The sequence below is a fragment of the Mus caroli genome, chromosome 7 (genome assembly GCF_900094665.2).
Source record: "Mus caroli chromosome 7, CAROLI_EIJ_v1.1, whole genome shotgun sequence".
Lineage (NCBI taxonomy): Eukaryota > Metazoa > Chordata > Mammalia > Rodentia > Muridae > Mus > Mus caroli.
Genome location: NC_034576.1, coordinates 125,449,225 through 125,474,468, shown reverse-complemented (window position 1 = coordinate 125,474,468; position 25,244 = coordinate 125,449,225). Strand labels below are relative to the sequence as shown.

At 45.9% G+C, this 25,244-nt stretch overlaps 1 protein-coding gene across 8 annotated transcripts in view; it reads left to right on the top strand.

The window, feature by feature from the left end:
* The window catches only part of Arhgap17 (Rho GTPase activating protein 17), a 93,168-nt gene that overhangs the window by 23,902 nt on the left and 44,022 nt on the right, over nt 1–25,244 (top strand). For 6 of the 8 annotated variants that reach the window (XM_021166494.2, XM_021166495.2, XM_021166492.2 and 3 more), the window contains exons 2-5: nt 15,872–15,911; nt 19,808–19,912; nt 23,386–23,459; nt 25,005–25,116. In XM_021166494.2, the coding sequence (XP_021022153.1) occupies nt 15,872–15,911; nt 19,808–19,912; nt 23,386–23,459; nt 25,005–25,116 (331 nt within the window). Of the gene's footprint in view, nt 1–10,214; nt 10,712–15,871; nt 15,912–19,807; nt 19,913–19,954; nt 20,495–23,385; nt 23,460–25,004; nt 25,117–25,244 lie in introns of those variants that run through there. The other 2 variants (XM_029479222.1, XM_029479223.1) reach the window with 2 other exon arrangements.

Below are 25,244 nucleotides of genomic sequence, written 5' to 3'. Positions count from 1 at the left end.
ATTTCCCTGTGCCTCAGTTTCCTCATCTATAGAGTGGGATAATAAAACCTTCATTACAGTGTTATTTTGGGTTTAGTGGAATTATTTCTGACAGAACACCTGGATCTCATAGAGCCCCAATAATGGGCTCAGTAGGCTGTGATGTCAGGGAACCCAGTGTGCTGCGACTGCCCTGGCGGAGTGCTCACTGCCTAGAAGAAAAGACTTCATTTTCCTCGATAGTCTGTCAGGACAGGGGCCATGTCTCTTACTCATGAAGCGCTCATAGAAGGAAACTAAACAAATAGTTACTCCGTGACTGAATCATGAGAAGGTTGTGTGGTTGAAGTCAGTGCCGCTGCATGGCCCCACTCAGTTTCCATTAATTATTCTGTAGATCCTTTTGAGAACAAGCCATGGGTTTGAAATGAGTTTTCTGTTTTCAGTGTCTGTAGCAGTATTCATCTACCGAGCACTACCCGACCTTTAGAAAAAGTGAGTAAGATTTATAGTGTTCCACACCCAGGGTCTTCCTGTTCACCCGCTCAGCACAGCCTCACCCAGTTTTCCAAGTGAACAGATTTTCCTTTCATTTTGTGAGCATGTTCCTCTTGGAACCTTCTGGGTTGCTTCTGATTTGTGGTCATTGTAGAAACCTGGATGAGCTCAGCTATTCAGGTTCTCAGTACTGCTCCTGTCTTGAAATGTTTGTGGAGACAGTCTGCATTTTCAAAGAAGGTTTGGGTATTCTCTTTTTGGCTGTCTAATTGAAGCATTCTTAGTGTGGGAATGATCGTGCAAATATAAAGAAAATGGGGGCTGGATGGTAAAGAGATGCATTTCTAGGGCCTATGATTAGTTTGTGGTGGCATCAGCAGCAGAATCTGTCATGAGAATACAAGAAGACTTTGTCTGGTGCTGAGGTTTTTTCTTGAGGCTCAGAGGCTGGTCACATTCTAGAGGTTGTCAACTCAGAAAGTAAGGATTGGCTGTAAAGGTTCCTATCATCCTATTAGTGTATTGAGAGTATCTTCATAAAAGATGATAATGTCACATGTTAAGTTTTTAAACTTTCTCTTGTCGTACTGGGGTAGCTATGAGGAGATTGTACGTGGTAAGCAAGTGCTCTGCCACCGAGCCACACCCCAAATCCTGACACCGTTCTGAATGATAACATCAGTCTAGTATTAAATGGGAAGCTCTCTTGATAGGCATTCTAGGTTCCCAAGGCTTTCAGTTTATAAACACTGGTCCTCCTCCCCACTGATCTTTCTGAAGGGTTTCCTGAGTGAGTAGTGTGTAGACAGTGATTTTGCTACACTAACTAGCCTGTTGAAATGGCCACTTACCATTAGCTTTGTGTCTCTGTTTTTGAATGTGCCGTGGCAGCTGAGAGGCCTGAGTCAGTCCCTACCTCTGTTCTTGTATACCACAGTCAGAGTTTTCATTTGAAAGCTCAACTCTGAGTCCTTATGGCAAAGATCTCATGGTATTCCTCAAAGATGGCAGGGATCTTAGCCAGGACCCTGCCCTGTCCTGCCTTGCTGAATCCAGACACTTCCAGGAGGCTTTGTCCATACCCTTTCCTAGACCCTAGATCTGAAGTTGCAGGATTGCTTGGGAAGCCTGTCCTGGCCACATAGATCATTACTCTCCTGTGAATAGGGTTGTTTGTGTAGTTTTCTGTCTTTTCCTATGAGCTTCTCAGGGGTGGGGTGTGACTCCCCTCTGCCTCTTTTTCCCTCTCCCCAGTTCTTGACATTTAGTGTACTCCATAAATAATGGGTGAACTAGTGGTGATCCAAGATCTTAGTGCCTTCAGGCAAGTTCATTCTGGGCCTGGTACTTGAGGTAGAGGCCGGCTCTGGTCCTGTGAGCACTCCTCTGGGAACTGCCTCCCGTAGCTGAGTGTTTTGCAGCTCCAGATGCTGAGCCTTTCATAGAATCCTGGAATCCCATCTCTCAGTGTCCTGTTTATTGTGTACCAGTAATTCTCCCTGGTGGCTCCTGTCCTACAGGTGTCATCACAGACTTGGTTTTCCTGGAAAGCTGTTCTGCCCCTGCCCTCTCTTGAAGGTTGTCCTTTGTGACCTTGAGGTTTCTTTGAACAGTACCTTATTCCCAAGAGAAACTAGAATGGCTTGTTAACTTGGGAAAGGTCATCTTTGAATAAGATGCGGTTTTTATCTGATGAGTGTTTGAATTTGTTGTACTTCGGAACAGCTCACACTCCCATAGACCATCACTGAATGCCCGTATCATTGTAAATGAGAGAAGTAATCACAAAGGTGGTGTTGGGGATGGAGAGATGATGGCTCAGTGATTAGGAGCACTGACTGCTTTTCCAGAGGTCCTGGGTTCAGTTCCCATGTGGTTACATGTTAGCACACAAGTTTCCTTAACTCCAGTTTCAGGGGATTCAGTGCCCAATTCTGGCTCTTCAGGAACCAGGCATACATGTGATGTACATGTATACATACATGCAGCCAAAATACACATATACATAAAATAAAAATAAATACATATGAAAAGATGAAAGAGTTGAATTTCTAAGTAACCAGTATGGTGGTATTACTATTTTTATTTCTGTTGGTAGTTATAATGACTTCCATTTTACACTGGAGTAGACACACAAAGTCCAGGGCATTTGGCTTTACAGACCTACTTCCTGGTTCCTGTCACACCCTAAATCCATCTCTTTCCCTGAAATGAAACTCAGGCTCTTATCACTGAGTGGCTTCTAGAAGCAAAGATGGCAAGAGTAGTTCCAACCATGAGTCACACATTTGAGATGTTCTCCAGGCAGCACTGAGCTGGGAAGAGTGCTCTCTGTCTAGTATGTGAGAGGCTTTACGCTAGCCTTGTACCTGCCAGCTGTTCGCTGCAGGTTCCCACTGCTCTGCCCTAGTGACTCTGCTGTCCCTAAGACTTCCACTACCATGTCGCCCCAGGCCAGCTGTGCTTAGGGATCAGCTGCAGAGCTTTTTCTGTAAAGGAATGGAGCAGGGGAGGCAGAAGGCTGTGGAGAAGATACCGGACACTGACCTCTGGCCTCCACATGTGCTCAAAAGTGCTATACACACATGCACATGCATACATGCCATAAACTTTTAATCATGTGCTGCCAACTCCCAGTGGTTCTGTGTTGGGTCCAGGCATGGAGATATTGAGTCATGTTTTCCTTAGGACAGGGGCACTGCTCAGAAGTGAATTGTGATTTCATCTTTGTGGGCCATTATGGAGTGTACTTACACATATAGATGATACACTTGCCGTGTGATATGGCCTGCTTTTCTGTTGTGCAGCATATAGTGGAGATTAAATAAATCCCAAGAGAAAATGATCAGAGCCAGACAGTCAGATGTAGGAAGCTATTGCCATAGTAAATAAAGAAGTACCTCTCTCGCTCTTGCTCTTGCTCTCTTTTTTAGGACAAGGTCTCTTTATTACATAGCCTTGGCTGTCCTGGAACTTACTGCATGGGCCAGGCTGGCCTCTAACTCATCAGTCCTCCTAACTCTGCCTCTGGGATTAAAGGTGCATGCCACCCGACTTGTGAAGTACATTCTAAAATAACAGTGAAAAGTGTAGCTGTGATGATTAGAGTTAATTACAACTCGACACATTTAGAATTACCTAGGAAGAGAATCTCAATGAGGAATTGTCAGCACTGGGTTGGCCTGTGAGCGTGTCTGTAGAGGATAGTCTTAAATTAATTGGTATGGGAAGACCCAGCTCAGTGAGGGCACCACCATTCCTTTGGCTTGGGATCCCTGGCTGTGTAAGAATGAAGAAACAGAGCTGAGTGTAGTCACATGAGCATGTGTGCATTCATTTCTCTCTGACTGTGGGTGTTATGTGATTGGCTGCCTTGAATCCCCCTAATGATGGACTGTAACCTGGGATTATAAACTAATATAAGTCTCTAATCTGCTCCCATTGAGTTGCTTTTGGTCAAGGTATTTTATCACAGCAACAGAAATGAAACTAGAACAAGTAGTAAATACGGAAAGTGGTAACCATTGTCTTTAATCATTATTTAGTACTAGATACCCTGAACATAATTGTCTGTGCTGTTTTCCTGTGGTGGGCAGCAAGGTTGTCTTTACAGCAGCATCTCTACAAATGTGTGAGAAATGCACCGTGCTCCCAGTGCACTGTCCTTTGCTGATGGAGTTTTTAGCTGCATCTTATGGGACTGCTTACCTGTGCATGAGTTTGGTCCATCAGTGATTACAGCGCCATTAGGGGACACTTGTTCTACATGTCCAACTCACTTCTAGTAGATTTTTCATCATCCCATGTAAGATCCCTCATTCCCTTTTACAGTGAAACCTGATAACCATTCCACTCAGCCAGCCATGCCAGAAGTGATAGCAACTCAGGCTCGGCTCACAGCCACTGTTTTTATCTTTAGTATTATTCTTTTCATCACTGTTCTTTGGGCCTGGAGTAGTTCACTAAAAACAGTAGGCCCCTCCCAGAGCTGCCATTTCCATCAGCTGAGCGACAAAGCTGCTTTGTGAGCTGAATTAGGAACTGAGTTATCATCTGGACCCTGACTTCTGTGCAACTCGCTTTCCAAAGGCAAGATGTAGTAGCACTGAGTTAACTTAGAGAGCATTTCAATTTGTGCTCTTTTGGCACTGTGTGTCTGTGTGTGTGTGTCTGTCTGTCTGTCTGTCTGTTCGTCTATCCGTGTAGATAGAACCTAAAGCCTCTCACATCTCTTATATGCTCGGCAGTTATTCAGCCACTGAGCCCCACCCAGACTGCTGGCGACTTTCTATGTGGTTTTCAGCTCTTCCTGGCCTCTTGTTGCCTTGCATAGCAATAAAAAGGTCCGCTTCCTGTAACTTCTCCCATAGGCCATGGTGTTCTATGCCTTTTCTGCCTTAACAGTAACTTGAATGTTCGGCTTTTGTTGTTGTTGTTGTTGATTTTACCTGTTTCTGATTTCAAAAAGAAACTTTGCAGTCTGAAACTCCTCCAGGTCCAAGCAGGTGAACACAGAGCACGTAAGTGGGCTAGGGGATGTGGGACTTCCGGAAGTCTGTACGAGGACGCCACTGAGAGAAGTGCAGTGTGCTGCTGGTGGAGAAGTTTCCTTGGACCCTGCCATAGGCAAAAAGTTTTGGTGGAGCTTTGAGACTTAGGCCACGTGGTTAGAGTAGGGCCAGCAAAAGATTCCACTTCATGTGCCAGAGGGAAAGGCCAGCCAGCAAGCAGAAGGCTGTGGGCATGCTCACGTATGTGAGAGAACGATAAAGTGTGACTGCTGGGCTTAGTCACTGACCAGGATTCAATAATCATCCAAAAAGATTGAGTTAAGATTGATAAGGCTTCATGTTTGTTAAAATAAAACTAAATAGATGAACTCCATCTTAGAGAAAGAAGCTGGATAAACTCTAGGTTTGGAGTTCAGAGTGTAGAATGCTTAGCTGTCTCTGCTTGTGCCGTTGCTTAAATACTGTATATGATCTTTTCCAGGACAAGCACCCTTTCCTTTCACATGTCTTGCATGGGAATCCCCTCCCCCCAGATGACCCCTTTAGAGGTCTGTGAACTCAGGACTTTGTAAACTATTCAGTGGAATGTGAAACAAATCGTTTGATGTACAAAGTATGAGAGGGGCCTTTATTTTTAAAAATCCAATTAAGTAGATTTCAGATTCCTTTTTAGCAGCTCAAGAAGACAACAGAGCTGGTGAGAGAAAATAGTAAGAGCTCACCCAGGCCTGCAGCTCTTTGGGTCTTGGAAGCATTTCTAACAGGATCACACAAACTTGAATTTCTAGGGACAGAGATCCCCTTCTAGTCTGTAAGCCTGCCTCTGTCACTTCCCTGTGGATACAGTCATGATGTGTGCAGTCTCCAGCTGGGGAGAACACTGGGGTTTCCTGACCAGCTGAGGCTTCCCTGTTTTGTTTCTAGGTAACTAGAATTAAAATCAGTTTATTAAAAATTATTTCAACTTTCTGTGTTGTTGTTACATATCAAGTGATGTGTGGGCAGGACTGTGATCTTACATGTGAGTATATAAACCGAAGGCAGCTGTGTGGTCTTAGACATAGGATGGCATTAGTGTTTGGCATCAGTGTTGATGCCCCATCTATATGCTTGTTTACCCCAGATACCGTAGCAAGGGTAGAATTATGAGCCTCTACACTGAAAAGGAAAAACTTTTAAAGGTGAAGTCTTGGGCCATAGTCAAATTCATCCCTGTGCTATCTATGGCTACTTCCAGTGGAGCTGAGCAACCAACCGTAGCACAGTGTAGGCTGCAAGCCTGGAACATTTCTTCCTTGGTCTTTCCAGAAGAAAACTAGCCGAACCTTCCTTATAGAGATCTGTGCTCATTTCAGTTCTGTCCTGAGGTTTGTTTATGAAGAGAGACCAAACTGAAGATAGTCTACTGTCTCTGTGTGTGCCTGAGGGATGGGGAGGGGGGAGGAGACACACACACTTTCTCATTGGTTCTGTCACCACTAACTATCCCTGAGATGTGCCTCTGCTTCAGGGCTGGATCGGCTCAGCCACCACCATTCAGTATAGTTAGTAGGCGCATCTTGAATATAATGCAAAATATTGAGAAAGGAAATGTGGTGGATACTCTCCTTATATACTAGTCCACAGAATGATGCTGAAAGGCTAGCTTTCGAGGTCTCTGCCGTGCCTGGTCAGAGCTGCTGATATGGACCAGGTTAGCATGCACTTTCCATAAAGACCCTGATAGTGAGTTCCTGGAGCTCTGATGATTGTTAGGGGTAGATCTTAGCTCTACCCCTAACAGTCGTTGGTAGTGGCAGTGCTAGGCCTGGCAGTACTCCAATAGACTTTATTTATAGACTGTGTTTGTTTATCCTAGCTTCATTTCTGAGACAGTGAGAAAACACCCTGACCAAAAGCAGCTTGGTGGAGGAAAAGGTTTAGTTAGTTTGACATTCCAGATGATAGTCTATCCTTGAGGAGAAGTTAAGCTGGGAGTTTAGTGGGTGATCATTCCAAATGCACAGTCTAGAGCAGGTAGAGACAGATGTCCCATGTTGTCTGCTCATTGCTGCCACTTTTGCTCTAAGCTTGTTTCTTCCTCGTATGTGGTCCAGGATCTCCTGCCTAGGGAATAGCACTGCCCACAACTGGCTGGGTTCTTCGGTATCAATCAACCAAAATAATCACCCACAGACAGGCCCACACATCAGCCTGATCCAGACAGTTCCTCAACTGAGGCTTTCTCGGGTGATTTCAAGTTGTGGCAAGTTAAAGTTTTAACAGTGACCATCACAAACATACACACGTGCACACACATGCATATGCATGCATGCATGTATGTATACACAAGTGTGAGCATGCACACACACACACACCTGATCGCACGCGCTGACATTTGAATTTCAAGTGCTATAAAACATTATTCCTCTTTTAAAAAACTATTTAAAAATTATAAAAACTCTCTTCTCTGACCGGCTTTGGCTTGCAGATGTAGTTTGCTGAACCCTTGGATAAACAAGGGTAAGGCTGCAGGATGAATTATGCTGGGTTTGAATCAGTCTCTGCCTCTGATAGTGTGGCCATAGGCAAGTTACCTTCCACAGCCTTACTTTGCTCATCTGGTAGAAGCTCCTACCTCATAGAGTTGATGTAAGAATTGAGGGAGAGACCAGCTGAGACAGCTCTTCTGTGCCTAAGATACACCAGCTGTCTTAGCTGTGGTGTCTCAGCTCTCAGTAGGGCTCTTACAGGTCTCCTACAGCCCTGGCAGAACGGTTTGTGATATGGGTGTTGATACCCTGGACCTGTCTTTAGTCATAGTCAAGTAGACTCCACAGAAAGGGAGGCTTGGGAAGCACTGCCTTAATTTCATGTAGTGGCCATCAGTGTGTTTAAACAGGTAGTGGCACATACAGGTATTTACAAGGTAGGCCATGAAAGCAGTGAGCTAGGCCTGAGGGTTCTGACCTATGAGGATGCTCCTCAGGTATGTCTGCCTGTCAGACCTGTGTGGATGATTCTATATTTGTGTGAATGTATCACTGAGGTCGGGTTCTTCAGCCTTGGCACTGTTCATATTTAGGACCTGAGGCTGGCAAAAGGATGCTTGCTATCCCTACAGGTGTTTTCAGAACTTGTGCATGTATGACTTTGTAGTGGCCAAGAGGGGAGCCAAGGCTCCACGTAGATAAAAGGAGCAGTGACACTGGGTTTTTAGGTAGCCATGGAAGGAGGGAGTCACTGATAGTCCTGATAGGAAGCTGTGGCTGGGAAGAAAGCACAGGGTGTACATTGCATGCTGCTGTCCTGCACAGTACAGGAAAGGACCAAGGAATGCGGGTGGCTTCCAGGAGCTGGGGAAGGAAGGAAGTGGATTCTCCTCCGAGTGTCCGGAAAAGAGCCTGGCAGTGCTGACCCTCAGTTTCTGCCCAGCGAGTGCTGCTTTGAACTTTCGACCTCTAGAATTGCAAGCTAATAATGCATTTGTATTCTCTAAACCCTCAGTGCGTGGCAGGGTGTTGAGCAGCAGTGGGAGCTAATGCCGCTGGACACTCAGCCCCTGGTCGGCACTGGTGAGGAGAAAACAAGTCCACACTAGATGTCCCTGGGCGGTTGGAGTGGTGGTAAGGGGACAGTCACCTCTGGTTGGGAATCACTAGTTTAGATTTCGAGGGACACAGGGAAGGATGTGTAAGTTGATAACAGTAGCTTCACCTGCAGTGTGGAGTGACAGGAGCGAGGGATGACTTTCCCTCCTCTCTAATCTAGGAGTTAAACGTCTATAGTAATATAGGTGCATTTACTCTTTTGGTTTTTGTTTTTGTTTTCTGATATATGATCTTACTGAGGCCGAGGCTGGATGACTTTGAACTCCTGACTTCCTGCCTCCCCCAGTGAGCACTAGATACAGGCCTACACTACCATACTCATTTCTTTCCTCCTCATTTTTAAACACATTCATTTTGAAAAATACTGCCCTAGTTGTGTGTTAGTGGCCGTGGGTTTTGCTGTGTCACAGCCGCTCTTCTGCCTCTTTACATTGGAATTGTTTTACTGTCTCTTTTGAAGTAAAAGTCAAGTTTTGGTGGCACCCGTCCGTCACACAGTGAGGATCTCCCCAGTCCCTGCTGCATGGCAGGTAAATTCTGCATTCGGTGCTCAGGAGGAGGGATGGCTGCTTGCTCTCAGATGCTAGAGTGCCTCAGTCTGGCCAGCAGTGGTCACTGACGGCAGCAACAGCTTACTATGATGGTGTGGACTTCTGGGTTTCTAGTCTGACCAGGAAGCCCTGGGGGTCCCGTGGCAGATGTTCTAGGCACCTGTTTATGTAGTAGTGATCATCTTGGAGACTGCATGGGCGTTTACAACAGTGGCATTTGTTGTGCAGGTGCCACCATGACAGTAGCTTTGCTGTAAGTCAACCCACGAGTCAGTCCATGGGAGGATTGTCAAACCAGCTAGAGCTTTCCCTTTGAGGCTACTGTGCACTACAAAACTCTGCTTTTCTAAGTTGAATGGTTCAGTTTGGAAGTACTAGGGGCTGGAGAGATGGCTCAGCGGTTAAAAACACTGGCTGTTCTTCCAGAGGTTCTGAGTTCAGCACCTACATGGTGGCTCACAACCAGTTTGGAAATACTTATGTTTTCTCCTTGCCCAGTAAGTAGGCTGAAAGAAACATAAGCGGATGGCTGAATGTCCCCAGACCTCGTCCAGGGACAGGGAAGCATGTGAAGGGAGCCACAGTGCTGCTCTGAGGACTTGAGAGTTCCAGGAAGACATCTTAGGGCTTTAGAAAAACTACAAGAAAAATCCTACCTGGGGAGGTGGTATGAGGTTGGGGTGGGATAGGGCTAAACAGATTAGAACACTTGATGAACAAGCTTGAGCTTGATTTGAATTCCTAGCACTCATGTAAGTATGTAACTCCTGCAACAGGGCACAGAGACCTACAGATTCCTGGAGTTTAACTGCCAGCCACCCCAACCAAAGCAGTGACCTCCAGGTTGAGTAAGAGACCCAATCTCAGAGTGATAGAGGACGCCTGCCTGATGGCCTTTCTGACTTCCATATATGTACGTGTACATGTGTGTGCACACATGCCTGCCTCTTTGTCTCTCTCTTCTCTTGCTTCCATATACATATATGTGTGCATAAATGCATATCTCTCTCTGTCTCTCTCAAATAAATAAATAAATAAATAAATAAATAAATAAATAAATGAAAGCAAATATTCTGTGTGGAGTAAGCCATATGTCAATGCTTTGAGGGACTGCAAAGTGGCCTGCATAGGAAACAACAAGCCCCAGAGTGACATGGCAAGTGGGCGGGTCCTTCCTGATGCTATTGTTCTCCTAATTAGGCACAGGAAACTTTGGAGTGTACTTTGAAGCACAGAACATTGGACACAAAGAGGCTCTAAGGGTACAGAGTTGAACTCTGTAGCAAGATGTCTGGCTCGAAACTCTTGCTTAGCAAATGTTTTACAAGTGGCTTGATTTCTACCATTGTTTTTTATTCCCACCTTTAGGTATCTTCATTCAATCCATTGTCCTAATCTTTGTTCTAACAAGTTGAAACTGGAGACAGCCAGTCAATTAACCGTCTACATTCACCTTGTGGAAAGCACTGTAGTCAATAACATACTACAGCTTAGGAACTTCAGCAAGCTTTTCTACTGGGTTTCCTCCCTTACAGAGTGTGTGCCTCGGCCGCTATTCTGAAGAACTGCCAGCCTTTCCTTGGTAGGAATTTTACACCTCTGGTAAAGATGAGTACTTTAAAAATAGTTACTAAAAATAGAAAGGAGACTGTTAGGAAATAGGAAGGAGCCATGAAGAGGGTGAGAGGCTCTATCTTGGGGTAGTATAAATAAAGTTTAAGTATCTTACACACACATGTGATGATGTTAGCAATAAACACAAGTGAGCAGCAGTTGAGCTTAAAAAGTGGTGAACCAAGCCGGGCGTGGTGGCACACGCCTTTAATCCCAGCACTCGGGAGGCAGAGGCAGGCGGATTTCTGAGTTCGAGGCCAGCCTGGTCTACAAAGTGAGTTCCAGGACAGCCAGGGCTATACAGAGAAACCCTGTCTCGAAAAAAAAACAAAAAAAAAACAAAAAAACAAACAAAAAAAAGTGGTGAACCATCACAGTGAAGAGGGCAGGCTGGGTCACTGGAACTGTATCTGGTGGTGAGGACAGTAGTAATTCTCAACACAGGCCAGCAGAGACTCTGTAGAAAGAGCTATCCATTTGCCAATTACAATTCATAACCGGAATTTAGCAGTTTAAAACAATGTTTCCTAGTTTGTAGCTAATTTTTAATAATTTCAGTATCCCCAGTATCTGATTAAGATCCACAGTGATTTATTTTCTAAAAGCAGTTATGTGAATGTAATAAGAAATATCCACAAAGGCAATACAGGCAGAATCTTTTTTTTTTTTTAATTTATTTATTTTTGGTTTTTCAAGACAGGGTTTCTCTGTATAGCTCTGGCTGTCCTGGAACTCACTCTATAGACCAGGCTGGCCTCGAACTCAGAAATCCACCTGCCTCTGCCTCCCAAGTGCTGGGATTAAAGGCGTGCGCCACCACTGCCCAGCCTGCAGATTCATTTTTAAACAGTATTCTATTAACAGTTTAATGTAATGTGGTTATTATATTTCATGGCTTCTAGTACCTTTACAGAGCAGATGTTTCTTAATTCAGTCATTCGTTTTAAATTTATTTTTATTTTATGTGTGTGAGTGTTTTTGCATGTATGTATATCTGTGTATCATGTGCATGCCTGGTACCTGAGAAGGTCAGAAAAGGGCATCGGATCCCTTGGAACTGGAGTTTTAGGTGGTTATGGGGGAACTGAACCCAGACCTCAGTTCTTAACCTCAGAGCCATCTCCACAGTCCCACCTCTAAATTTGAAGCAAATGATTAATTTAAAGCAAAAGTTAATTTGGGGAAGGATGCTAATATTTTAGATTTCCTTTCTATCTTGGATACTTTGAGAGTGTAAGTATTTTGATGCTCTTTTAGCTTTTGAAGAGATGAATAGTTACGCCATTTGCCTTAAGTAACAGGTAATTCTAACAATGTAAGGCTCATGGTGTAGAAATGTAAGTAACAGGCTGTTTTTACACTGTTGGGTGGGTGGGCTGTTGAGATGGCTCAGTCTTTAAAGCACTTGCCATGCAAGCAAGCATGAGGTCCTGAGGTCCTGAGTTTGATTTCCCCGTATGGAAAAAGCCAGTGTGGTGGCTCACACCCAGTGCTGTGGAGGTGGGGATGGCAGGCCAGCCAGTCTGGCAGAATTGGATAGCTCCCATCCCAGAAAATAAGGTAGAGGTCAAAGAGCACACCTGACCTCTACCTCTGCCCCCTCACATACAATTTGGGTGAGGGTTACAGTTTATTGATAAATTGTTTGTCTAATTGCAAAACCCTGAATCTGATCCATAACACAACACACACAGAGACACACATACACACACAGGATAGGCAGACAGACAGACGACAGTCAGTCTGTCTACATGCACTGTATACGTGTAGTTATAGTATGTTCCCTAGTAGCAGCTAGCAAGGAATTATAGCTATTTTTTTTTCTGACCACTACTAAATATCTATGTTTGTAAACAATATGTATAAGCTGTTATTCTTTGACTTGTAGAACGTCTCCCTACTTCTATTCCACCGTTCTTCCAATACAGTCATGGTATCATTTTTGGCTGTATTACTATTTGATATCTAAGTTATTAAAACTACTTATTTGCAGCTCAGTATAGAAGTGTGTTATGACTGTCTATGGACCTTTAGTTTTTAGTTTGGTTTTTTTTTTTTTAGGTTATTACTTGCTTTGAGTTTATATTTGCTTAATTTTACTTGTGGCTATTATATTACTGTGTTTACAAACTTACAAAAGGCCAGTATGATAGTATACCTCTATAGTTCAGCGCTTATGAGACGGAAGCAGAAGAACCAAAAACTCAGACTCATACTTAACTACATAATAAGGCCAGCCTGGCTACATGAGATTCTGTCTCAAAACAAAACAATGTAAACAACCGAAGATTTAAAAGGCAATAATCTGAACTGTTTGTGGTGGTTGCATTATATTTGTTTTCCTGGTTTTCTCCTTTCAGTCCTAGGAGTCGATTGTAGGCCTTACACATGCCGTGTTTTATTTCTGAGCTATATCCAGCCCTAATACTCTACCTCAAGGCACCCATAGGAGGTCTGTGAACAGGAATTGGGAGGAACTGCACAGTCAGTTCTCCTGGACCAGCTAAAGCATCCCTTGGAGCTACCTCTCATGCCCACAGTGGGACTGTAGAACACATTCCCTCTGCTTGTAGTGTGTTAAGTTTTCTCTGTCTTAAGCTGACAGGTTTGTTCTTCACCTTTGTTCTCTTCTTGTAGATTTATGAGGATGTTTAACAGGCCTTGGGACTAAGCAGCTTCAGAGTTGAAGTAGGTACAGACAGAAGCATATGAGGCCCTGTGCTGATTTCTGGGCCCTGATTAGACAGGAAAAAGAAAAGGTTATTCAATCCTCCAGGATGGACGGAGGGTTGTGACTCTCCATGAGAGGCGTGGAGGGCTCTGGGTGCCTTAATGTGTTTGTGAGTCCCTCAAGAGTAACCCCAGGCTTCCTTCTGGAGTGTGAGTTTCATCTCCTGGTCAGTGGGCCCCTGCCACACTTCCCTGGCTCACATGATCACCAGTGTTGGCACATCAGTGTCCACACTACTCAAGGCAAGACTAAGAGGGCAGTGTCAGCTGCTGCTGTGGAATTCTCTCACAGAGTTCCGAGTTCCACTTCTGCTGACTGGGGCCTTGGCTCCCCCAACCTCTGCTCCTCTCGGTTGAAGAGGCCTGGTCTGTGCTAGGATCTGGCGAGCTGGATCTGGTGAGTGAGCCATTCCCCTAGGTATCTCCAGTTTAACTGGGGCACTGTGTGACACCTGGTGTTGGCATTTTGTGTAGCAGTGCCATTTTGATAACCATGCCCCCACTGTAAGCGTAGGCTAGATGGCCAGACACTTCTCTCCCTTGCCCACAGGTGGTGCCGCGCTGAGCTGGGGTGTCCAGGTCATTCTAAGGGTCCCCTTCACTTTTTGGCCAAACAGCTTTTTCTTCTCTTGTATTAGTTCAGGGTTAAGATTACGCAGCCCTGCATTCTACCATAGTTTGTTAAAAAGTCATTTCTTCTAGGTGTGTGGCACATACCTTTAAACTCCCCCCCTCCCCCAGTATTTGGGAGGCAGAGGCAGGTGGATCTCAAAATTTGAGACCAATGTGGTCTACATAATAAGTTATAGGCCAGATAGTGTTACACAGTGAGATCCTGTCTTCAGGAGGTCCTCGGGTTCTAGTTCATTTGGGGCCTCTCCTAACTATTCAGCTTTTCTCTCTCCTTAAAACTCTCCTTGTTCATTTTTAATGGAAATTTGGTAGATATCACAAACAACTTCTCAAATCACTACTTGAACCACAAGTCCAAAATAACACTTGGGACTTTAGTAATTTAGGGTTTTATATGTCAATAAGTACCCTATGAACACAGAGAAAAGCATTCTCCACTTGTGACCACGTACTTGGCACTTGAGGACAGGGTGGGTTGTGAGATGGCTCAGTGGGTAACGTGCTTGCTATGAGATTGTGAGGACAGACCTCAGGTCCCCAGCACTCAGGTGAAAAAGCAGGGAAGTGTGGTGGCCTCACATGGGATCCTCAACACAAGATGGCTAGCTAGATTAGCGGGGTTGGTAAGCTCTGGCTTCAAGTGGCAGTCTCTGCTTCAGTGTATAAGATGGGGAGCAACTGAGGAAGACACCAGGCATCAACCTCTGGGTTTCACATGCATACCTACCTACATACATGTATGTGCACCTGTGCACATGTGAGAACACTCTTGGGAACATATACACACATGCACAAACACTCATACACATGCACACACACATGTACATACACACACATGCATGCATGCTGCATCCATGTTAAGCAAATAAGGAAGAAAGAGTTATTTTAGCTCCTGGCTCCAGAGGTTTTGATCCACGGTTGCTTGGCTCTGTCATTTTACACCGTGGTTGCACAGAATGTCATTGGAAAACAAATAAGCCTGGTCATTTCATGGTCCAAACCACAAGAGACAGGGAATCTCATCCAAGGGTATGCCGAATGACCTACCTTCTCCAACCCAGCCCGATCTACTGAAGGGCCACCTTCCTAATAATGGCAAACACCCTTTAGCAATTGGGTCTCTGGGCAGTTTTCTTCAGCTTTGTACTCCAGCAGCCTAGACTTGCCCTGCTTCCGATAGCTGGCCACATCCTGTTCTCTGTGAAGTTCAGCAAATCTAGTAGTTGATCTAAGCACTGCAAAGAGAAAGATGGGAAATACCTTTCTTTCCATTTAAAATTAAAGAAAGGAAAAAACAATTTAAAGAAAGGAATGTTTCCTGCTATGGTGTGATGCCTAAGTTTCACATATTTAGGGCCAGTTTTTCTCCATAAGTCTGGCTGTGAAAACTTAGCTGTGATCATTTCAGGATCTGAAGTTAAGCCTTCAGAAAGGAGTTGTTTCTCAAAGCATGGCCTGTGTAGACCTCTGTAATTCAGGATCGTACTCCATACACGGAGTCAGTCTAGAATGCTGTGTGGCCAGCCCTGGAGAAAGACTGTGAGTGACCCTGCATAGCAGGCTCCAGGCTGAGGGCCACTGTCCTGTACCATGGGCTCCTGTTTTAGCTGCTGTTCACCCTGTTTGTTTTCCTTTGGTTTTGCTTACATTCCCCTGTGATGTAAATCTCCTTTTGCCTGTATGGTTAAAAACTCCCCAGTTAGCCATTTGTAAGATTCACAGATGACTTCTGCACATCTAATTCTGAACTTCATGTTTCTTATAGAGCTGAGAAGACAGAAGTCCTCAGTGAAGATCTGCTACAGGTAACAAAATATATCTCCCCCTAACTAGGGATCCCATCCCAAGCTCCATGCGTGCTGGGCGAATGTTCTACAACGAGGCCTCACTGCATTGCCCAGGCTGGCCTTGAACTTGCTCTGTAGCCCTTCCAAGCCTTGAACTCACAGTCTTCCTGCTCTAGCCCTCCCTGAGCTGGACTTTCACATCTGTGCCTCTAGTTGTCTTAAAACAATAGCTCTAAAGATGTGGACTGAAAACAAATAGTAAATCTGGGGTTGGCCCCAACTCTGGTAAAGCGCCCTCTACCACACATGAGCTCTGGGTTCAGACCCCAACACGGGAGACCACACAGGACAGATATGGGCACTAGGGTGGGGCAGACACAGGAACCTTGGAGCTTGTAAGGCATTTCACTTCCTCTGTCCTTGGTGGAACAGCATAACTGAATTAGCATGGGTCTGTGTGGGGGAAAGAGACTCATGGGATGGGATTGTCAGAGGAAGGGGATCTGAAACTTTCTGTCACGTTATGTAGTACAGATGTCGCTAGTCCTGCTCTCAAGTGCCAGGTGCTGGCTGGGTGGGGTCTGGTCAGTCCCCAGCACCGTGGCCTGCTTACAGGCCCTGGGCAGGTTGGCACTCTGATACACTGCTGTGATGCTACCCTTGCTGAGACAGGTCCTGCCCACTGCTCAGAGGCCCCAGTGGCTCCAGCCTAGAGCTCTGACATCTCTCCTGCTCATGCAGTTTCTCCCTAACCCTGGGCTGCTTGGGTCTTTGGAAGCTTAGGCTTCTAGTAATGGGGCAAATGTCACACAACAACCCAGAGGCCTGGGACACTTTGTGGCCTCAGCTCAGACCTTGCTTCCTTTTCCTGCCAGGGCCACTCTGCTCCGTCTGTCATGAAGTTTCCCTGACTTTGGTCTTAGAGAAGACACTGGGCCTTTATATACTTCATCTCTGCTCGTGTCCCCACCCACTGCAAAAGGCTGAGGGAGAGCGAACCCGGCTGCACGGAGCCTTTGTTAAGCAGTGTGGCCGGCCGGCCTGCCTGCCTGCCTGCCTGCCTGCCTGCCTGCCTGCCTGCCTGCCTGCCTGCCTTGTGCTTTCTTAACCTATACAGCAGTCTGTCTAGTCAAGTGCAGCTCTAAAGACCAAAAGTTTGGCCCTAGGACTCTGTCCATTCCTTCCTGTGGAAAAGGGAGCTGGCATAAGTCAGAAAAGGGTTTCCCTCTATCGCAGCCTGCCAACTGTCTTGAGTTGCGTCAGCCACCTGCAGGCAGAATGTAGTCACTTTGGTTTCCATAGACAGATTTGTTCTAGATAAACAAACAGTGCAGTGTTGGAATTTAGCTTGCACACATCCTTTCGATAGCATCTATCTTTCTTTATTTATTTATTTATTCATTCATTCATTCATTTGCTTACTGTTGTGGTGCTGAAAACCAAACCCAGGCCTTTGCACATAGTAGGAAAGTGGTCTGCTGCCCCCGAGCTTCATCCAGCCTCATCTGTACTGTAACTCCCTCTCTGATCTTCACGGTGTCGAGCACAATATTAGTACCATGTGCATGGTCCTCATGCTGGGTTGTTTAGGGAACAGTAACGAAAAGTGTGCATGTAACGTGCTCTTACAAGTTACGGATGCCCGAAACCATGGATATGGGGGTGGTTGATCTGGGTTTTGGCGCTGGGGATTGAACCAAGAGCAGTCTAAGCTTGTATTCTGCTTTGAGCCACACATACAGTCCAGTATATTTTTAAAAGCTTTTTTTAATTTTTTTTTTTTTAAGGCAGGCAGATTCTAAGTTCAGGGCCAGCCTACAAAATAAAAAAAGATTTGTTAAGGAATTGCAGTCTTGACACTTCTTTGTTTGGGGCACATATTTTAAATTCACTTTCTTCCTGAATACTGTTTATGCACTTTAGCTTCAGCTAGGTTTTCATGTGTTTTATGCCACCTGCCCCAATACTTACATGATCACATTTAATCTTTGACTTTCTGAGATGAGACCCTTGTAGTTGGAGGAGAGCTGTCTATATTGCCTGTGGGGTGTGAAAGCCTTGCCCCCTCTGGGACACCCTAATTTGATGATGCAAACTTTTCTTTGCTGTTATAAGTGCCACCACAGATTTCTCTCCCTCTCCCTCTCCCTCTCCCTCTCCCTCTCCCTCTCCCTCTCCCTCTCCCTCTCCCTCTCCCTCTCCCTCTCCCTCTCCCTCTCCCTCTCCCTCTCCCTCTCCCTCTCCCTCTCCCTCTCCCTCTCTTCTCCTTGTTTCTAAAAACAACAACACTCCCTGCAACAGTGGTTCCTGGGGCTACCTCTACTGCCAGGGCTAACCCTGTGGCCTCCCTCGGGTTGAGTTAATCCCCAATGCCTCAGTTTCCACTAGACTCCAGTGAGGATGCTGCCAGTCTGCCCCATGGGGAGAGACAAATGGGAGAATGGACCAAATGGTGGTGAGTCCTGACAGTGGAGCCTGAGAGAAAGGTTTGTTTCATTCTGCTCTGGTCTCTACTGCAGGCCACCAGGTTCATGTTGCTGGCCTGTCTCTGAGGTGATGCTACCTCTCTCATCTCTCTCTGCCAGAGCTGCCTTTTATTTTACTGGCATAGTGTTGCACCAGGAGACTATGAACTGCAGCAGAGACCAGAATGTCTTTTCTGTTGCTTTTCTAGTATTAGGCATACTTGGTACTTGCCTAGCATAAGTCAAAAGTAGAGACCTTCTGATCCTGTGAGAGACACTGGGCCAGGCACTTCGGGGGCCAGTGAACAAAACAGACAGGGCTCTTGTCCTCCTGGAGCTGACGTGTTGATGAAAAGTCCCGGGATCCTGGGTAATCATTTGCTCTAATGGCACATGGAGACTGTTCTAGTTTTCTAATGCTCTGCAATGAGGCCACTGTAGATGGGGAAGTGCTCCCAAGTATCAACTTACCTGATGATCATAGTTCTGATGACTGGGGTTTGGATCTGAAGAGCCGCTCCTGTGTCCAGGTACCTTTGAGAAACAGGCACAAAGCAACTAAGGGTCAAAATGTATTCTGCTTTGAATTTGCTGATTTTTCATTAAAATAGAAAGCATCCCTGAGGGCTTGCTCTCACTCTTCATGAGTCATCAGAGCACACATTTTTGGCATTCCTTCCTGTAACAAGCAGCCCTCTTTGCCATAAACAGCTATATCTCAACAGCCTTATTTTGGGAGGCTATTCAAGATGTGTGGGTCCCTAGGCCAGTATTCCCTACTGCTGGGTATTCATTCTGCTGTGGGGGCCTCTCTAAAACAGAAACAAAAACCTACCCAAACTTAACATGGAAGAAGGTTTTTATGCTATCTTGTGCTACTTGTGACGTTGTTTGGGTTGTGCTGCGTGTATTTTGGGTCTGTTTCTCTGTGTGAGGAAGACCCAGTTGCCTGGGAGTTGCCTGGGCTTCTGCTGTCCCTCTTGACTTGTCCCATGTGCAGTAGGTAGGAGTTGGTTTGATTGGACCGGACCTTTGCCGGTGCTCTAGCCAGTGAGCTGACTGCCACTACTCTGCCTCATAGATACAGGCACAGTTGTCCCTTAGCCTGAACAGATTTCCCTTTGGAGGGGTCTAGACTATTCAGTGCAAGGAGCTTAGCTGTGTGCTCTCCTGGAGGTGACAGGTTGGGGAGTGGAGGGCTACTTGCTTCAAGTAGGCAGAGGCCAGAGCTGCCACTGAACACCGCAGTGTACAGGGTAACTCTTATAACCCAGACTGTCGAGTGTCAGCAGTGAGAACCGTGCTGTGAGTGACTAGATGCTGTCTGTCCACACCCAAGAGCTGAGCAGTTGCACTGCAGCTTGCTCCCTCCATGCTCTCACCACACATGGAAGAAGCTGGATTTCTTCTTAAGCCCTGAAAATGGCTCTTCTGTCTCTTCTTTGGCAGATTGAACGTCGCCTGGACACTGTGCGTTCAATGTGCCACCATTCACATAAGCGTTTGATAGCCTGCTTCCAAGGTCAGCATGGCACTGATGCCGAGAGGAGACATGTGAGTATCAGATTCGTCTCCGCCTCAGCCACATCACTAAGGCACATCCTGAAGCTAGGGTTTGCTGCTTTGTTAATCACCAGACAGCAAGTAAGAGCTAGTATGCAAATAGCTGTATCACCCTTTTGAGTTCCCACAGTTAACTACAGGGCACCTGACCACAAAGTTTTCCCTCCATTGCATAATAGTTAAGATTCTGCAGTTGTGTAAATCTAGTAGGCATTTGCATACACCTATGTGTCCAGGAATGCTTGCTTTGGTCTTTCCCTCTGAGACAGATGTCATTGATTCTGTCCCCACTGTTCCTGTTCTAGCCTGGCTTCTGCTCTGCTGACCTTCCACCCTTATCTTAGTCCTCCTGTAGCTGTCCTGCTGATTAACCCTGTGGTTCTCATTGTGGGTGTCTTTAAATTCCTCACCCCTGCCTCATCTCTACTTCTCCTTAAGGTGAGACCTGGTTGTCATAAATACCTGAGCTGTCTGGGCTCTCATCCTGTTTCCCTTCTGAGCCACATTTCCTGCCTCTAGTTTCCGTCCTTCCTAGTCAGTCCTCAGTCTGATTGCCAAGAGTCAGTTGTCAAGGTGAGAAGATGCTGCATGTTCTGTGGTGCTGGTGGCAGAGCTGGGCACAAGGAGGTGCCCCCAAAAAACTGGTGGGACCTCTTAAGGAGCTCTCCAGGCTGCCAGTGCCTGGAATACAGTTCAAACTCTTAGCATAACGTAAACTCTTTGTATCTTATCCCTTTTTACCCCAGCAGGGTTCTTTGTTCCTTGCTTCCTCTCATTCCCACTGTGGTCCAGACACATAATACCCAGCAGTCCCTAAATATAACACTGTTCCTTAAGAAGCCATGTCCTGTTGTTTCTGTTGTTTGCTTTGAGATACTGCTCCACTGTCACACCTCTTCATTAAAAACAAGCTGAATTTGTATCAAATACCTACTGTGTTTGAGTGCGAGATAAAGAGTGCGCATGGCCCGGTTTGGGGATGGGTGCCACCAGTGGATAATTATACAGCTGCATGGTGAAGGAAACCATGCATAGGATGCTGTGAGAGGGAGGGCTGAGAACAGAGAACAAAATCATGTGGGCTTCCTGGAGGAGGGCTCAGTGCCTGCGCTGTAGATAGGAGAGTCACTGGTGGTGGGAACATGCCAGCAGTAGGAGCAAGGGCTTCATCCTAGTTTCTGAAATGTCTGATGACTTAGTTTTCCTTTAAAACCTCAAGCAAATGTGTCAAAGAAAAGGCTCTGAAGAGAGACAAGAAGAGTTGCCATGACAGTGTTGAGAAAGATTAGGCGTCCTCAGGAGAGCATATGACATGCAAAGGGGCTCCAAGAAACACAGGTAGTGCTCCCAAGGGCACAGCAATAGCTCTACCCCATGGGAAGAAGCAAGAAGGGGTGGGAAGAGAGACAGAGCAGCAGCTTTCTCAGCTCTGAGAGCCTCCATGCACTAGAGTAGGTCTTTAAGAGAGCCCAGCTGGCCTGTCTGTGTAGTTGGCACATATGTCACCAGTGGAAAGCTTTTCAGCTCCTCCTTATGATGGAAGAGCTCTTCACCCAGGAGCCGGGTCTTTCCTTGTGGAGTTTCAGTGTGGACAAGCTCATTTGTTTAGTAGGCTTTCCTTGTTTATATATGCCTGGAAACAGGGTCAAGGCTATCAGGGGTGAAAACCACAACTGAGATCATGAGTGGCACTCATTAAAATAGGTTCCTTGTGATTTCCCCACAGAGACTCATGGAGTTCTAGAATTGCAGGGAGTCTCTCTCAATTACTGTGTCTATCTTACATTTCATCTCTGAAAGGAGCTTTCCTGGGCTGTGACCTACCCTCAGTTATGCTCAGATCTTTCTGTTCTGAAAGCATGACAGCCAGCCGTGGTCTCCTTCTGAGCGCTGGGAATGAAACCCAGGTCCTCGGGAGAGTAGCAAGTGCTTCTAACTGCTGAGCCATCTCTCCAGCCTGATGGATCACGTTAATTCAGAGTGTACAAAAGAACACAAGTGAAGTTTGTCCCAGACCCTCTCCCTCCAAAGCCACCACTGTTGGTACTTTCCTAGATAGAAGTCCCCCAAGTGGCACAAGCCGCGCATGCAAGCAAGTCAGGTAGGGTCTGACATAAGAGTCCTTTTCACTGAGGAGGCAGAATGACATGGTTTTTGAGAATGAAAGCACCGTGTTGCGAGCACCGGGTCATTAGAAGTATCCTCACTGTTACTCTTCACCGTGGACTCCGAGATAACGCCAGCCACTGGTATATAGGTGCTGCCTAGCATTGCTCATTCGTACCAAGCTCTGCACTTCTGCCCTCTTTGAGGCTCTAAGCCAGTCACTTCACCTCTGAGTCTGAGTTCCCTGGTTAGATGATCCTGTTGTTGGTTAAGAACAAATCTCTGATGGGAAAATGATTGGCTTCCTGCTTTAAAACACCACAAAACTTGCTTAGTATTTTTAGGTGTTTAAAACTACATTTTAGGATTATAGCCAAATCAAGACTCAGTTTAAGAATGTTCTAGCCAACATTTTGCAGTTGAGCATTTTATTACAATTATTTATAATGATTTTTAGAGAGCATAGTATATTCATGAAACACAGTCTGAAACTCTGGAATCCAGAGGCTGGGGCTCTAGCCCTGGGAGAGTGTTGGCCTGGCATGCACAAAGCCCTGGTTTAAGTCCCCAACACCACACAGACCAAGTGTGACAGGACCTGCCCATAATTCTAGCACTCAGAATGTGGAAACCGTAAAGTCACCCTTGACTACAAATGGTGAGTTCAAGGCCAGCTTGGGATACATGAGACCCTGTCTCAAGAACACACATGGCTGGCAGGATGACTCAGCACGGGTAAAGGTGTTTGCCATCATGCTTGATGACCTGAGCTGAATTCCAGAAGCCTACGGGGTAGGAGGAGAGAACTGACCCACAAGTTGTACTCTGGCTTCCACATTTGCAGTGGTATAGGTGCTCTCTGCCCCAGTAAATGAATTATTTTTAATAGTTTTAAGTTTTAATTAAAAATTAAAACAAAATCTAAAATCCAAAATTGTCTGAATATTGGAAGCTTTTTGAATGCAGACTTTGGACCATTACATATTTTGGATTTTCAAGTTAGGGATACTCAGTAAAGACAGTGCACCTATTCCAAAGTCTAAAAATCTGAAACACTCGTCCCAAGATTTCACACAAGCTTTCTTAGCCTCTGTTCACCTGGTTAATTAGTAACAACCTCAGCAGCAGCAGGAGCAGCTGTTGGGCCCCTGGGGAGCACACCCTGTGTTGGGAGACACCCCACCACCACCATGTGCATGAGGCACCTGAAGTTCATTTAGTTAAAGGACAGCCACAGGGACAGTCCTCTTCCTGGTGCAATTGCCTGGAGGGCAAGGGTACCCAGAGTGACCTGGAGCAGACCAGTGAGAATGACTGAGAAGCTACACATACGAATCGACCTTGTCTTTGCCTTCTAGAAAAAGCTTCCTCTGACAGCTCTTGCCCAGAACATGCAGGAGGCTTCAGCCCAGCTGGAAGAGTCTCTCTTGGGGTAAGTGGTGCTTCTGGAGAGCCCTTGGCCTGGAGCCTGGGGAAGTGGGTAGCTGTGGTATCTGGCAGCCACCAGGGCAATTGGGAGCACAATAGTGTGGAGGCTCTTGCATCAGGGAGCAGCTTAGACCTTGGGGACAGATACCTGAAGGCTGTGATGCCAGGGAGGAACGTCTCTACTAAGAGCTTAGCCAGGCACAAGGGTCAGTATGTGTTCCTCTATGCTTGGACATGAACGTGCACACCCCACATGCCAGTGTGTAGGCTCAGAGTTAGTACTGACCAGTCCTTCAGTGTCCCTCACTACCAGTGTGGCCACCAAAGCATGGAAGGTAGTGTTTTCTAATGAGTACATTTCCTGAATTATATGAACTTCAAAGTATTAGGCCTAATTTACTTTCTTTTTAAATATATTTTTATTTAATTGACCTATATATAATTGTATATTTATGAATCTAAGATATGATGTATAATGATTGTATCTAGGTAATTGGAATGCTTATCACACACACACACACACACTCACACATTAAGGTTTTTCTCTGAAACCCACACAGGTTTCCATCTTTGCTTCCTTGTACTAAGTCATTTTCCTCAATGACATCACAACAGTGATGCTGTGTACTAGCCCATTGCTGAATGCTCTCTAAGTACTAGCTCTCTTAGCCTTTAAAACAACCTAGGCATTGGGCAGGACGAATCCTTGTGTTCATACTTGAGTCAGGGAAAAGGGTTAGGGAGCTGCCTGAGCACAGAGCCTTCTTCAGATTCTTCAGCTTGGCTCTGATAGGACAGCCACCTCTCACCACACCACACCCTCTCCATGGAGAACTGGAGGGGCGCTGTGGAAAAGAAGGTCTAGAGGGTGGGCAGAGCCTGTGGAGTCACACATTTGCGCATGTATTTGGGGTTACATCAGCTGAGTGCTTAAAGAAAATGAGAAGGAAGTCTGCTGTTCAGTAGCACAGTGCTTGTGGCACGGAAGTGTTAGTCAGCCTCCTCATCTGCCCTTGAGAACCCTGTTTTTATGATGCTGGGGAGGAACCCACATCTGTGCATGGGAAGCTGGAGACCCAGGTTCTGTGTTGACTCCGAGAAAGCACCTCTAAGGCTAGACTCACTCAGATACAAAACCACATGTAAGGAGTGACCTTTGCACATGGTAAGGTGTTTCTGGGTATTTTGAGAACACTCCTCTCACCTAACTTGAGGACCTAATTCTTGTTTAAGTTATGATCTCACTGTTCACACTTTATTTCCTCCCACATTTTGTACATACCAGAGGCAGTCCATCCCTCCTTCCCTTCAGCTTCCTGTTCGCAGGTTGGAACCTAGGGCCTCGTATGCTCTATGTCTTCAGTGAACCACCTTTCTGTCTCCATTCATTTCATTTTATAAGCCCAAAGCTGGACTTGTATTTTAGGTGATAGCACACATGCAAAGCATTGTAAAGGTTTTGTTGAGTAGTGCTCTGCTGTGTTCCTGTCATGGCAGAGTGCAACTACACATGACAACTTGGCTGTTGTTTGGTATCTTGTCCCTAAAGGAAGATGCTGGAGACCTGTGGGGACGCTGAGAACCAGCTAGCTCTTGAACTCTCACAACATGAAGTCTTTGTGGAGAAGGAGATCATGGACCCTCTCTATGGCATAGCAGAGGTGGGTGCTTGTGCTGCCCAGCCTGGCAGAGACCAGGTAGTACACAGCTAGAGTGTTCCCATAGGACACTGATCAGCAGGTAGTACACAGCCAGAGTGTTCCCATAGGACACTGATCAGCAGGTAGTA